Source organism: Nilaparvata lugens, chromosome 11, assembly GCF_014356525.2.
Source record: "Nilaparvata lugens isolate BPH chromosome 11, ASM1435652v1, whole genome shotgun sequence".
NCBI lineage: Eukaryota > Metazoa > Arthropoda > Insecta > Hemiptera > Delphacidae > Nilaparvata > Nilaparvata lugens.
The window spans coordinates 5,629,081-5,644,746 of record NC_052514.1 but is presented as its reverse complement, the minus strand read 5'-3'; the positions used below and the strand labels follow the sequence as shown (position 1 = coordinate 5,644,746).

Here is a 15,666-nt window from a genome sequence, read left to right as displayed (position 1 = left end):
TTTTATCATCACAATTGAAAAACAAAATCTCTCACCATCATTATCACGCACAGCCACGAGTTTTCATGGTATCGCCCTCAGCAATTCAAAATGAACGAAAAGTATCTCATTAATAACCTCATTTACTACCTCACTTGAAACCTCATTTACCAATGATGGATTTGAACTTGACCCACCTGTGAGCGTACATACATACCTATATACTTCACACATATATAGTCACCGTACATAATTAATTATCTAATCTAATTACAGGGTGTGTGATTACAGGTGGTGTTACATCAAGCGTGTCATGTTTGCACCTGCTAAACATTGCTCACATACTTGTTCCATCACATATGCTCTCAAATCACACCACATATTCGAATTCCAGCGCCGACTTCAATAGTAATTATTTGATGTACGATTGACATGCTCAGTGCTTAGTTTGATCTCAAACTGTCAGATTTCCTCATGAATATAGCACTAATGGTCCTCCTATGAACAATACTGACTGAGTCTCTCTGTAATCAATCGTAATATCGAACTTAGTTAACATGTTATGTTATGAGTTCAAACTGTCAGTGTCCCAAGCAGAAAACATCAATGTTCCCCATTCAATTAACGCTGTCACATTGAAGTGAATCTCATCATATAATCAATCCTGATATCAGAGTTTGGAACTGTCAGTATTCCTTATGGATATCATCAGAGTTTCCTCATTGAAACAATGTTGACAGTTTGAAGTGAAACCCATCATAATCAATCCTAATTTGGGAGTTAGATAACGTGTTAGGTTTGTGGATTAATAGTTGGCCAAATGTTGAAATTAGTGGTGAATATTGAATTAATGTTCACTGTAGGGTCAGGTATTGAAATATGTTTGTAAATGTTTCGATGTAAATACAGGGAAATGTTCTTGGAATGGTTTGACGCCGAGTATTTGGTCACGTGCGTTTTTGGGTGTTGATTCGAATAGTTGAGTGTTTCGGACCTGTGCATGTCGTTTTAGAGGTAATTGGAATGTTTAATAATCATTAGATCTTGTACCATAGAGGTAATGAAATGATTAGTGATCATTCGACCCTGACATTTAAATGTTGTCGGCCCACTATGACACTCCACTATAGTCAACCGCACGAAAAAAGTTCGGTGGAAAGTTTTGGAACAGATTAGTCCCGCTCACCACTACGAGGAAACCATAGACGTTGCCACTTCGACAGGTTTATCTTAAACTAGCTTACCCGGCGAACTTCGGACCGCCAAATAGTCAATGTATCTCATGTCACACTTGACTTTATTTGCTGAATCATGAAATTTATCTGACAATCAATATTTCATTTACATCTCAATACGGACTTCCTATCTGCTTAGTCATGCAGTATTTATTATTCCGAAAACATATTCTTCTCAATCAATTGGTAGTAATATTATATCAGTGAAGTGTTGAATTGAAAAAATAGATAGGTTAAATCAGTGTTACAGAATTGAATTTAATTGAATGAATTTAATGTTTTCATAGTTGTTGATAGTCAATACGATGTACGATGAATTAACAGAATTCCATATATTATTTCCATCTTCCATTCTAGGATGAATAATTAAGCTGAGATTAATTTAAAACATCTGGTGTGGCTGTGAGTGCGCCAAATAGAATGCATTCATAAGTGCTGCCAAAAATGTTCATCAATATACTATTTTTGAATTCAATATTGGTATTCAAAAGCCCTGACAAACTATAGATATCAACTGATATACTAATAGACTAAATAGAACAAAAATCTGGTGTGGCGCACTCACACAACTTTCCTTGCCGTTATGAAAATTGATCACCTGACGCTAGTATTCACGCGCATCTCACGTCTACTATTCAAAGATCTGAGCCAGCTGGTGACAGGCCAATAACGCTGGATACACACGAGATCTGCTATCTCTCCAAAGTGGATGATTTAATAGAATCAACAGCTGCCAACAGTTTGCAATTGAATAATCACATTTTCTCAAATTTCGAGCTTATTTTCCAATTTTGAGTGAAAATGTTACGAAACATTAATTTATTGTAGAAATTTTCATGCTGAATCTTTCCCACTTGAAATTTTATCATTAAATTTGTATATAGAGAATTGGGAATCTAAAATCAAACTCTGCATAGATAGGGCGGAGCTCCTGGATTTTTTCAGATCTGTGACTTGTGGCAGTTGATAGAGCTTATCAATGACCATCTTATCATCTTATGTATAAATTTGATCAAAATCGTTGAAGCCGTTTTCGAGAAAATCGCGAAAACACTGTTTTTGACAACATTTTTGCCGCCATCTTGAATTGCATTTGATCAAAATTGTTCGTGTTATTAAAGGACCTATATTTTTTAAAGGACCTTAAGTTTCAAATTTCAAGTCATTCTGTTGATTGGGAGATGAGATATCGTGTACACAGACACACATACACTCATACTTACACACACATACAGACCAATACCCAAAAACAAACCACTTTTTTGGACTCAGGGGACCTTGAAACATATAGAAATTTAGAAATTGGGGTATCTTAATTTTTTTCGGAAAGCAATACTTTCTTTACCCATGGTAATAGGGCAAGGAAAGTAAAAATTAAATTGATTCTCATATATAATAATCTGTATACAACGTATACAGAATAATTATAACGTATAAAGTAATAATAATTTTCCTTATTATTTCATTCCTTTCTGATAAATTTCCATTTTTCCCTTTTCTTATTAATTCTTTATCAGAATCTGATGTATATTTCTTATTTTATTTTTACATTTGTATTAGTTTTCTTTCATTTTTTACTTAAAATCTTTGAAGTGTAATACTTATTTTGTCTAAGTTTATTTATCTTTTGTAACTCATTTTTTTCCTGTAACTGGGCATCCGCCGAAAAACCTTTGGGTTTGGCAGGACCCTCAACTGTTCGTATTGTGAATAAAAATTTTTTTTTTGATTTGATTTGATCGTTGATCAACTCTCATTTGACAACGTTGTCGCAATCATCCGTTCCAATTCACATCAGACTATTTTCGTGCGGTTGACTACAGAGATATTACCCTCCTCTCAGCATTTGTTTGAATGGGGAGGACTGACGTTATGCATTAGAAATGCTGATTGTTTGAAGTGTATCTTGCTATGGGAAAACAAACAGCTATAGATTGATTTTAAACTGTCAGCATGATTTTCTGATTAGATTAGAGTTATTTATTTATTTATTTATTCGTGGATACAATATTACAAATCATATAAAATAATATGATTGGGTAGGAACAACAGGCTTGGCCCAAAACTATTCCATTCCCAAATTTTGATAATGCAGTTTTTTATTTATGTATCTTGCAATTTGAGTGAGAAGCTTTGGTGCTTTCAAGGAATGCTTTCAGTTTAAAGTGAATCCCACTATACAGTATTAGCATTTCGTAATTAATTGGCTAAATTTGTCGAATTCGTACTCAAATCAGGATAAAATGGTTGTTGAGCTAGTGAATTTGAGTGGCGTAATGTCATATTATTTCAATATTGGTACATGCATTTCAGAACGCTTAATATGCGTGTTTATTCTTTGATGAGGTACTTCAATTAATTAATCAATCTGTAGGTATCAGTGGTTGAAATTAATCATTGACCGAGCGAAGTGAAGTCTAAGATTCAAGTCGACGGTTTGGCATTTCTCTTAATGTTTGAATGTTTGATTGTTTATATGTTTATATGTTGCGCATTTACGGCGAAATGCGGTAATAGATTTTCATGAAATTTGACAGGTATGTTCCTTTTTAAATTGCGCGTCGACGTATAAACAAGGTTTTTGGAAATTCTGCATTTCAAGGATAATATAAAAGGAAAAAGGAGCCTCCTTCATGCACTAATATTAGAGTAAAAATCAGATTATAGACTAATTATTCATCATAAATCAGCTGTGGGAACTATAATACTACCCGTTCAAAAACATCGAACATCTTGAAAATGTATCTTTCCATCAACGAAAGTAGACAGTTGACTATAATAGTACCCGTCCAAAAACATCAAACATCTTGAAAATGTATCTTTCCATCAACGTTGTAGACAGTTGCAGCCAGACCTGATAACAGCGCTCACACTCACATTCCGGGACGACACGTCACGGTATGATAGAACAATAAAAGCACTATGTTTATTAGGATATTTTCTACACATTTTAAATTGATAAATTATTTATTAATTTTTGAGAAAACATAACAACAGGTCAATGTAACTTACTGATCGCGAGGTCTACTGTTCACAGAACTACAAGTTATTGATATACTGACTTTCCTGGTGACTAATTTCACAAAGCTACTAATCACAAAAACTGCCAAAGCCAACGACAATTATATCAAGAATTAAGAAAGTAATACACATATAGTAAACTGAAGTCTATTCTTAATTCAATAAAAAAAGACTGAGAAATTTTCAAAAAACCACAGATTTATTGATACTTAGAAAGATCAGTTTCGGTTATTACACCATTGTCAATCATAAACAATGATCAGAGATCAATTCAAATCTGTGGTTTTTTGACAATTTCTTAGTCTTTTTCATTCAATATGAATAATTACCATAATATCAATTTCTTAACTACACAAAAAGTCAATTCTTAGTGATTATTATGATTGAATCTCAAAGAATAAGCTAGGGTTCAATCCAGAACATGGGTGTGAGTTTCTATCTTTTGAAAAAATGATAAATTAACATTCTATAATGGAAATTCAATGTAACACTCATCTATTAACATAACACATACAGTAAAATCCTCTTACAAAATGAATATGGCAATAAATAAGCCTTCTATTATACAATTTAATCATATTTTGTTTTGGGGACTCAATAGATTCAAACTTATTTCATTTCTAACAACATATTCATCAAATTAGTACCTTTTCCAAGTGCAGCATGAGAATGGGAAGATTAATATATATATATATATATATATTATATATATATATATATATATATATATAATATAAGATTAATAGTATGGTGATGTTAGTGTGTAACAATTTGTAACAGTTGAATGTGTAACAATACATACATTTCCCGCAAGAAACATTTAAATACTAGAGTTGGAATAATTTAAAATATTGCTTCCACTTTTTCGATGATGATAATGATAATATTGTTGAATGTTATGTCGAATGAGGTCTAAAATTTTATCACAATGGATTTCAATACTTGAAATTTTGTTTGAAACATACTGCATCAATATCTAAACTAATCGACTACTAGACTTAGATTATAGACCAATTCTCTACACTAATTATCTTCAGACCAATAACTACTATTTAATGTTCACTATCTCAACACTGAATCAGGGGTGATTCAGTGTTGAAATAGTGAATATTAAACAACAGATGCTGCCACTGAACAATTTTTAGAACTCTCTTGAACACTCTCTCGAATACATTTCAAATGCTAGTAAGTGGTAAAGAAACTTTCCTTGTAATCTAAACGTTTTCATCCGACAAACTATTTTCCCTTGACAATCTCCTCCTCAAAATTCCACCACTAAAAGCTCCCGTTACAGTTATCCTAGCATCCGACAACCCTTCACCATCCAATAACTCTCAATACTCTCCACACGCTCCAAATACTTCAAAGATGGCCGCCGTCTAGTCATTGAGGGAGTATTTTCGATACTCCTCGACAGAGACGGTGTGTCAAGACTCTGAGTATTCTCAATACTCCTAGATGAGTCATAACCTTCCAACGAATCTGTTTCTACACTGTTAGACCTTGAGATCTTCCTCACTTCTTGGATCTTATCCTCAACTTTCTGGGGATCCTCAAGGTAATCCTCAACCGATTCCCCAAACAGCTGCCTTTTCTCCAACTGTCTATAATTGTAGATCTGTCTAGAAGTATGGACAATCGTCAACACCTTTTTCCAATTCTTCTTGATCTTAACCTTCTTCAGATCTGGCAACTTATCCTTCTCCTCTTTCTCAGTTTCTGGTGACAGTTTTCTCAGTTGCTCATCAAGCTCCTCCATATTGCTGTCTTCGTCTAGAGTTGTTTCCTCTGTGTCTTCAGTCGAAGATGAGATCTGGATACGACGACGTTTGTTTGGTGGAGTGGTTATTTGATCGTAATACTTTTTCCTAAGTATTTCCGATTCTGCTAGGACTTTCTGTTTGAATTTGTCGATCAGGTCCTCTTGACTTTCACTGCTTGAACTTGAGGTTTTTGAAATTTCTTCAACTTTTTTTGAAAGCTTCACCACATCATTATCACCAACCCTTTCCTCATCCTTGACTATCACACCAACACCTCCACCCCCGCCCTTATCATTATCACCATCAAGAATATTAGACAAAACTTTCACTTTTTCCATTGGTTCCAACAATTTCTGAGCCGTTTTCAGATTACCTCCACCCAAACTCTCATACTCTCTAATCTGAGAGCTCATTTCACCTCGTAAAACTTTGAGGACCTCGTTTTCAAAATGTCTACTGCCTGAGAAATGCATTGACTCGGGTAAAGTCATTTTCAACGTGGGTCCTTTTTGAATATTTGATAGTGGATTATCGTTGTCTATTATATGTTTGTTTGCCAGTAAGCTTGTAGAATTTGATTCTCTAGGTTTTGTCGAACTAGCTTCACCTGCGTTCTTATTCAAAGCTTCATCTTTGGTTCCATGTTGGACATTTTTTGTTGCCTTTTCCATATTTGTTCCTGTTTCAACATTCGATCCTCTTCCACGATACGTTTCCCTTCCCATATTCTTATAATCATCTAAAGAAACATTTCCTCTTCCATTTTTCATTGTGCTATTGTTCTCAATATCTCTTCCTTTTTCTGCAGTTCCAACATATCTTACAACACTTCCAACTTGTTCTGTATTCTTCGTATCATCATCACCTGTATCAACTTTTCTCTGGGAAATATCAACATGACTACCAATAACCGATTTTCTCCCTGCATCTCTATCAATTCTCCCAAATTCTTCACTAATTTCAACAGTTTTCTCGAAATTTTTCAGATCTGTAGCTCCTTGACGTCCAAAGAACTTCTCCCTAGAATTCAACTCGTACCCCAAATCATCCCCTTCAGTTTTCAAACTTTTCCGCGATTCTAAAAAAACATTATCCCCCACATGCATTCCATTCAAGTCAACTTTATGTTGAAATCTTACCGACGGTTTAGGTACTACAACTGATTGTAAACCTGTATCAGTGGTGTTCGGTTTTCTGATAATCCCTTTCGTTGAATTATTATCATCATTTTTTGTATATCCTTGAATTTTGGAATTTGTGAGAGTTTCATCAGTTTGAACTCCGTCATCTCTACGGTTTTTCAGGGGGAATTGTCCGTTTTTTAAACCTCTCAACACATTCAGCTCCACTCTCAACTTCCTAGCCTCTTCTTCAAGTTTCAAATTCCTATCTTTCAGTGCTCCATCCAGAAATCCACCCTGATTTGAGACGAAAATCCTCTTGTCCATCCCCAATTCTTCAGCCTCTTTCTCCAGTCTTGAATTTTCTTCTCCAAAATCATCTCTCTCACTTACTTTTATATCTTTATCACCCTTCTTTTCCGACCTCCCATCTCCTCCGTCCTCTCTGGGTTGGTCTCTTGGAACTCTAGACAAATTCTCTTTCATCCTCTCAAGCACGTTCAATCTTGCATTCAACTTTGCAATCTCTGATTTCAATTTAGAATCATCCTCCACTCCACCATGATTTTCTTCTCGTTGCATCAAATATTTTGGATCATTTTTTTACCCTAGTAACAACATTCCTCCTCGAATTTGTAGAATCTTCATCCAAAATTTCTCTATTTTCAAAACGTGATCCAGCATTCCCAAATTTACTCGTTCTTGTTCCTTGTTCAATGATCCCTCTATTCCCAAAATTTGGGTCAACATCATCATGAAATCTACTTCCTCTCGTTTTCTTCTTCCATTGTACCTCTATTCCGAGAATCCACATCATTATGAAATCTACTTCCTCTCGTTTCTTCTTTCATGATACCTCTATTCCGAGAATCCACATCATTATGATATCTACCCTGTTTGGCTCTTTCATTCAAAATCTCCCGTTCTCGAAAATCATAGTTATGAACATAATTTGCTGTATATTGTTTTCCTTCTCTCATAATTTTCTCATCTCTGAGATCGTAGCCCACATCATTCAATCCATATTGTTCCCCTTTTCTCATAATATTGTTCTCATGAATCCTGATATTGTAGCTCTCTCCATTCGATTCATTCGTATATTGTTTTCCTCCTCTAATAATCTCCTGATTTTTGAGATCATATCTTACATAATCTGTTTCACACTGCTCTCCTATACTCTTAATATTTTGATTGTTTCGATAATAATTCTCACCATTTGACTCATATCGACTCACTTCTCTCATAGCTCCTTTATTTTTGGGATTGTAGTCCTCAACATTCGATTTATATACTTTTCCTTCTCTCATAGACTCTCTCATAGCTCCTTTATTTTTGGGATTGTAGTCCTCAACAATCGATCTACATAGTTTTCCTTCTCTCATAATCTCCTGATTCCTGACTTCGTAGTTCATTCCATCCGATTTATATTGTCTTGAACCTTGAGATCCATATACCTCATCGTTATTCACAATATTGAGTAGAGGGAACCTCTGATCTACATCATTCCCAGGACTATCTATCCTCGATTTAATCACTTTTCGATTGTTGTCTAGTATTGGTTGTGATTGATAATCAGGTTCAACCTCAGTACTATACACGGTATTATAGTTTGTGAAGGGTCGTGTCCGAATTTATGTGTAGGTCTATCCTCAATATTAACTTTCTGAGGTTGTAGGTTTCTCCCGTTCTCCACAGCAAAAAACAACGGTTCTGTTTGGATAGAGGAATCTGCTTTCCTAAACTTTTCTTTGTAGAACATTATAGATCTAGATTGTTGCTCCATCTTTGGGTCTTGGAGATTCCGGTATCTTTTGTTGCTGCCATCTTCTACTGTCGGTAAATCGGGTGGGTTTTGAGGGGAGTTTTCTCGACCCATTTTCTTCCAGTTGGGACCGTTCATGAATTTTCCGACGCCTCCGAAAATCGAGAGTCCTGCTCCTAAGATGAGAAGGCCCCATTTCACAGCGCTCATAGCGGTTAGACCGAGAACTAGCTGGTACTTCACCATGCTGAGAAGGTCGCCCTCCAAGTCGAATGCCTGGAAATAATTAACAAATTGGTGAGATTGATAGATTTTTCCCAAAATGTATTTATTCACTATGAGTAGAGCCATACTTTCATTCAAACCTCACCACGTCTTCAAATAGAAGAATCATTCTATTCTATCCATTTATTAGATGAATTACAGGATGAATTAGAGGTACTCGGTTAGGCTATCATGCGTCACATAATCTAATTAGCAGCACGAACTGAAAGTGTTGATGCATTTCTCCTTGTAACGAATTCCCACGATAAAGAACTTGAGCATAAGACAGTCTGTTTTTTTTATACAACAAAAATTACGTTGACCAAAGTGATGACTCATTTTTCAACATAGCCTCATTTTTTGGACTATTTTTATCAAAATAAGAGAGAGAAACAGATTCGGGTTCATCATATTGATTCTCTTTCTCTCCCAATCATTCATTTGATATTGTGATTCTGGAATGTGATAAATGAATTAATAACACTATATTGAGGTTCACGTTATAAAGCCAGTGGAGAAGGATAGGGGAACAACGTTTTCGAACCTTTCTGTCTTGTCAATGCATTCTATAGACAGCAGTAGCTGATACAGGTTTATCGATGTATTATCAACTGTACAAGCAAGAAATTATATTTTTCGATAATTCCACAAGACTAAAAGCACAAGACTATCTGTTTTTCATTCCTACAACAAAAGTTTCGTTGACCAGAGTGATCTCATTTTTCAACATAACCACCTCATTTTTTGGACTATTTTCATCGAAATTATGGAGAGAAACAGTTTTGGGTTTAACCTGTTGACTCTCACCCAATCATTCATTCAATATTGTGATTCCGGGATGTAATAAATAAATAAATAACATCATAGTGAGGTCTACGTTATAATAGCAGTGGAGACAGATAGGGGAACAACGTTGTCGTACCTCACTGTCTTGTCAATGCCTTCTTCACGGTAGCTGATACAGGCTTATTGATGTTTTTAAGGTAATTAACTGTTCAATCTCTTTTAAAATAATCAATATTATAATTATTTTATTAAGCAATAAATTATATTTTTCAATAATTTCATAATGGATTCTCATGATTAAGATGAAATATTTTTTTTCAATTAATTATTGATTCTTAATTGTTAAACTACGGTCTGGCAACAAAGCATAGCGAGAAAGAGAAAGCGCTATCCGCTTTGTTGAATGATAGACAAGGATAGCAATACCATTCCTAATCAAACATTGCCATCATAACGTGGACCTCACTTTATCCATTCTTACATAAAAACAATATTATCCAATTTTGATTATCAAGTCAATTAATTGTAGTTGGAATATTATAATAAGGAAAATATATACCTAAAAATTAATAAATATAAAGAATCAAAAGTAAGAAGTAAGAAGAATTTGATATTCTAATAGTAAGAAGAAGAAGTTAGAAGGAGAGGAAGCTCAAAATTGACTTTGAAATGGCGGTTCTCTATAATCACGGAATGGCGAATGATGAATGCACGTCGAAGCTCAGCCAATGGGAGAGCAGCTGGAGAAAGTTGAAAGAGCACTTGGGAGGAGTCACTTCAAAGCTGATAGCCAATCACAGTAAAGCATTAGGAGAAGAAGAAATAGAAGTACTGTTCACTGTTTCGCGTTGATGATCTGTCTTTGGACAGCCACTAATGTTAGGCCTACGTTTTGCCGGACATTTTCGACTGTACAGTCTAATGCTCTTGCAGGCCAGCTCTTACAGAAAAATGTTAGTCTATCTTGAAAATGTATTGTAAAAACCTTAGGATAACAACTAATGGTATGGCATGCATCGTACACATGCCGTCATACAATGCTGTGCCATCACAGGGAAAGGCTTTGAGCGAAATTTTTTGAGTTTATGTTTTTGTATCTCCGATTTTTTGTTGTTTATTTTTTCTTCTCTGCTCTATTTGAGGTTAAATAATTTTTCATGACTATAGTTTGTAATTTTCCAGTATTTAATTAATTGTCATCGGTTGTCTTATTTATGTTGTATTAAGCCTCATGATGAACATGCGTGTATGTTCTACCGTTCCAGCCTTATAGAAGCCTCATTATTATAGTCTTATAGTAGAATGGATCAACTATATTCTCGCTTGTAACTGATTCCAAATCTAATAAACCTTGGAAGGAAGAGTAACAATAGAACAATGGGAAAAAGAGGCAAAGAAATAAAAATGGAAAGCGAAAGAGGAGAGAAGAAAAGAAAAATGAGGAAAAGAAAAAGGAAGGGGAAGTCAAAACAAAGAGGGAGACAGATGGAGAGAGAAATTATATTAGATTAGATTAGACTTCTGTAGTTATGTAGCCTATGTTACAATATTTACTGGCTTATACACTAATTTACATTGAATGACGGTAGTGCTGGAAAGAGAGAGAATGAAAGAGTGAGTAGAGAAAGATAATACACCTCTTCAATCCATAGCAGTGGACACATGTACCCTTTCAGTTTGCTGGTGACTCCGACGTAAGGAATTTTTTTCAACTCAATACTTATTTGAACTCGGCGTCTTCCACGCAGAGGAACACCACTTGCCTGCAATAAGAGAAAGACAGAATAAATTCAATAAAATTAGATGAGAATAATATACCGCACCCTTCGATTAAGTATTGTTTCAATAATTGATATTATTAATCAACCAATGTGTCAAGTTCACTACTTATCGATTCAAATAACTTCACTTATACTTCAATCATAGTTTCAATATAGATCTACAATTACTGTATTCTTCATTTCTCACTTCTGAGAGAGATTAAATAGATAATTGTAATAAGGTGATAACAGAGTGAGCTTAGGTGATAACATGACACTTATCCACTGATAAACTTATTGAACAATAAGTTAACCTTCCGGTAGTGGCGCTCTTCTCAATCACACGAGCAGTCGCGTGTTGTATTTTGTACAACATCCAATTTTCCGAGTGATATGTACTCTGTTTACTGTCAAAACATATTAATTAATTTTATAATTACTTTTTCCATCATCTTTGATTATTTTACGCCTATGAACATTTGGATGATTACCATTTTCATAGCCCAATAAGGTACATCAAGCAAAGCCATCAATTCTGTGTTATTGGTTCGTTTACAGTCCCCGTATACAGTCTTTCCCTATCTTATGCACTGTCGCGACTAAATGGCACCTAAAGACTGAACCATTGCTCGGTTTATACTGCAACTCAGTGGAGTGATGGGGGAGCACGTTTTGGAATGCAAAGGTGACTCATTCACTGACACCACACCATTCAATAGTTTCGTGTAGCAAAAAAAAACTGACACTGTTGTACTTTTTACAACAGCGCGACTGCCGGAAGGCTGAAGAAGAGATTGATTATCGAATTTATGAATGATGTTGGATTTTATAGACAGAACTTCTTGAAAATCAATACTTATGTTGAAATTACCCAAGGATAGTATAAAGGTGTTGTATATAGGGACTGCATACTCTCCTTGGAAATCACCTACCTCTTGTAATATGCCATAGGTGGAGTGTTTGGCTCTGTCTGGATTTAGACCAATCACATCGTTTTGGAACTCGGGAGCATCAAAGAAATGTGGGAAGGTTGCAGTGAGTGGTGCACCTGAGAGAAAATCAACCAAAATTCCATTAGTGAGAATTTTATATAATACATTTATAAGTGCTGCCAAAAATATTCATCATTATACTATTTTTGAATTCAATATTGGTATTCAAAAGCCCTGACAAATTATGAATATAAACTGATAAACAATAGTCTAAATAGAACAAAAAGGGAATTGGCAAGCCTTTAAAAAAGGCTAGCTACAAACGCATCGATTTTAATTTGGACAATTTTTGCCGTCCTTTTAAATTCTATTAAACATATGGTGTTTGTCAATAATTCCATCTAATCTTTTCTAAAAAGTCGCAAAATATCGAACGAACAAAAATCGATGTGTGTGTAACTGGCTTAATAATTAATATCGGGGCACCGAGCTTCACTAGTTATTTATTTATTTACTTTTAATAAACCGAACACAATTCTCTAAAATGATTGGGGAAGTGCTAATAGGCACAGCCCAAAACTGTTTCTTTCCCGAATTTTGATTTATACACTATAAATAGTCCAGGAAGTAGGTTATGTAATCCAGGTTCAATTTTCTGTTCAAAAATTTGAAAACAAAAAATTTATAATTTAGATTATATACGAACCAAATTGAATAGCAAAATAACACTCACTAATCACTTGAAATTGTCAAATAATGATAAACTTTGAAAATTATGATATACTCTAGTTTGGGAGGATTATCATGTCATGTCAATAAATCAGATTATGCTGATCAAATCGATTAAATTGTCTAGCTAGATAAAATTTCACAGCTGGAAATAATTCTGTCTCTCTCCCACACACAGGCACACGCATCTTCTGTTATCGAGAGACGACGAAATTATCATCTGTTTTCCAAGGATGAATTATCCTTTTAATGTCGTTCAGCGAGTTTTCCAAAGAATGAGACCTAGTGCAATCGAATCTTCATAAACCTACGAATATCGGGGCACCGAGCTTCACTCGTTATTTATTTATTTACTAAAACTCACTAATCACTTTATTTATAACGAATCATAAACCTACTATGTTCCAAATTTCGTGAAAATCGTTAGAGCAGTTTTCGAGATCCGTAAAACATAAATAACCAGATATAAAAATAGCCAGATATAAAAATAACCGGATATATAAATACAGAAATTGCTCACTTAATATAAAAGGATTGAGGTCAACGTTATAATGGCAGTGGAGGAAGATAGGAGAACAGCGTTGTCAATTCTCTGCCTTGCCCCTGCCTTCTACAGAGGATATTGATACCAGTATATCTGATGTGATAATAACTACTGTTAATTCTTGTTTGGAATAATGAATTCCACTCTATTTGTGGAGAAGTTTTTTTTCAATGATAAAATCATGATTTGCCATAATTGAGATTGGAAATTTTGTGTATTGATTATATTTCTACATTTGTTGAAAAACGATCTGGCAACGTTGAAGAGCTGGAAAAGGATAGCGCTATCTGCTTTGATAGACAAATAATAGACAAAAAAGGGACATTATTGTTAAGATAGACTTTGAATGATAGACTTTGATAGACAAATGATAGATAAAACAAAGGACATTATATTGTTAAGCGAATACTATCATTATAACGTGAACCTCACCATAGAAAGGGAATCTAATGTGGAGTAACACCAGAGACAAAAATAATCTAAATATCTTTATTCATAATCTCAATCTATAGCATCTATATATATAAATGCGAAATGGCACTCACTCACTGACTGACTGACTGACTGACTCACTCACTCACTCACTCACTCGCAGTACTAAAAATCTAACGGACCAAAAACGTTCAAATTTGGTAGGTATGTTCAGTTGGCCCTTTAGAGGCGCACTAAGAAATCTTTTGGCAATATTTTAACTCTAAGGGTTGTTTTTAAGGGTTTAAAGTTCGTCTTTTAGCATGTATATTCTTCTTCTCCCAATCTCTTAATTATAATTGAAATTTCCATATCATATGTTACTATAGAACTATATAATCTAGATAGAGTACCTCTTCGAAACAGTTGTTAACTGGCAACTAACTTAATAATAATTTTGTCAGGTTGGCATTAAGTTGAGTTGACTTTGTTAGGTTGGCACCAAGTTGAAGATTTAAATGCATTTATCGCGGAAAAATTGATTAGGCACTGCTACTTCAATCCTAGGAATATTATATTACTAGCCGTCAGGCTCGCTTCGCTCGCCATATCCGTTTAGCCAGACGTTTAGTCTGGCCCCCGACAGGATTGTCCTAACATATGATAAAAATGCTCAAATGAAAAATGCAGGCGAGCGAAGCGAGCCTGCTGATTTCACTCTTGGTCGATCCAGACGGGGTCCAGGGGGCGGAGCCCCCTGGCTAGACGGATATGGCGAGCGAAGCCAGCCTGACGGCTAGTTCCTAGTATATTTTATCTTATATCTTAATATTCCAATATATTAATTTCAATATCTCATTATATTTAATCTAACATATTTCTACTCTATGTTAATACTGAGAAAAAAATGACGCACTTGAAAAAACTCAGTCATTTGAAGTATTTATTTATGAAACTCAGCCAATGAGGGGAAAGTAAGTTATTGTGAGAAATGGTTTTCAAACTTTTGAATTTTTGAAACAGGTTAAGAAATAGATTTATTTTTCAAATTTTGAAAACTCACCCAAACAAGGGGTGATGTCCACAGCTCCAGGTGGGCACTTTTTGGGTCTGGAACAATAACAGCTTGTCATGGGGTCTTCACCCCCCTTTGCCAAGGCTCACAATATACTCTTGACCCTTGATTCCATTCACCATTGTATCCCCAACATAGGAACCTTTCACAACTCTGTAACAGAAATTGATAACATTATAAAATTGGGATGATAAATCAGAAAAATCAGGTGTGGCGCACTCACACACAACTTTCCTTGCCGTTATGAAAATTTATCACCTGACGCTAGTGTTTCACGCGCATCT

At 34.9% G+C, this 15,666-nt stretch overlaps 1 protein-coding gene across 1 annotated transcript; it reads right to left on the bottom strand.

Annotated features, from left to right (window-relative positions):
- Positions 1–8,668: 8,668 nt before the first annotated feature.
- LOC120353631 (sensory neuron membrane protein 1-like) lies at positions 8,669–15,445 on the bottom strand. Its single transcript, XM_039438178.1, has 4 exons — positions 15,371–15,445; positions 12,624–12,739; positions 11,569–11,694; positions 8,669–9,157 (listed from the first exon to the last, which is right to left on the bottom strand). The coding sequence occupies exons 1-4, from the start codon at positions 15,438–15,440 to the stop codon at positions 8,669–8,671; spliced, it is 801 nt and encodes a 266-aa protein (XP_039294112.1). The 5' UTR covers positions 15,441–15,445.
- Between the last annotated feature and the right edge of the window lie 221 nt (positions 15,446–15,666).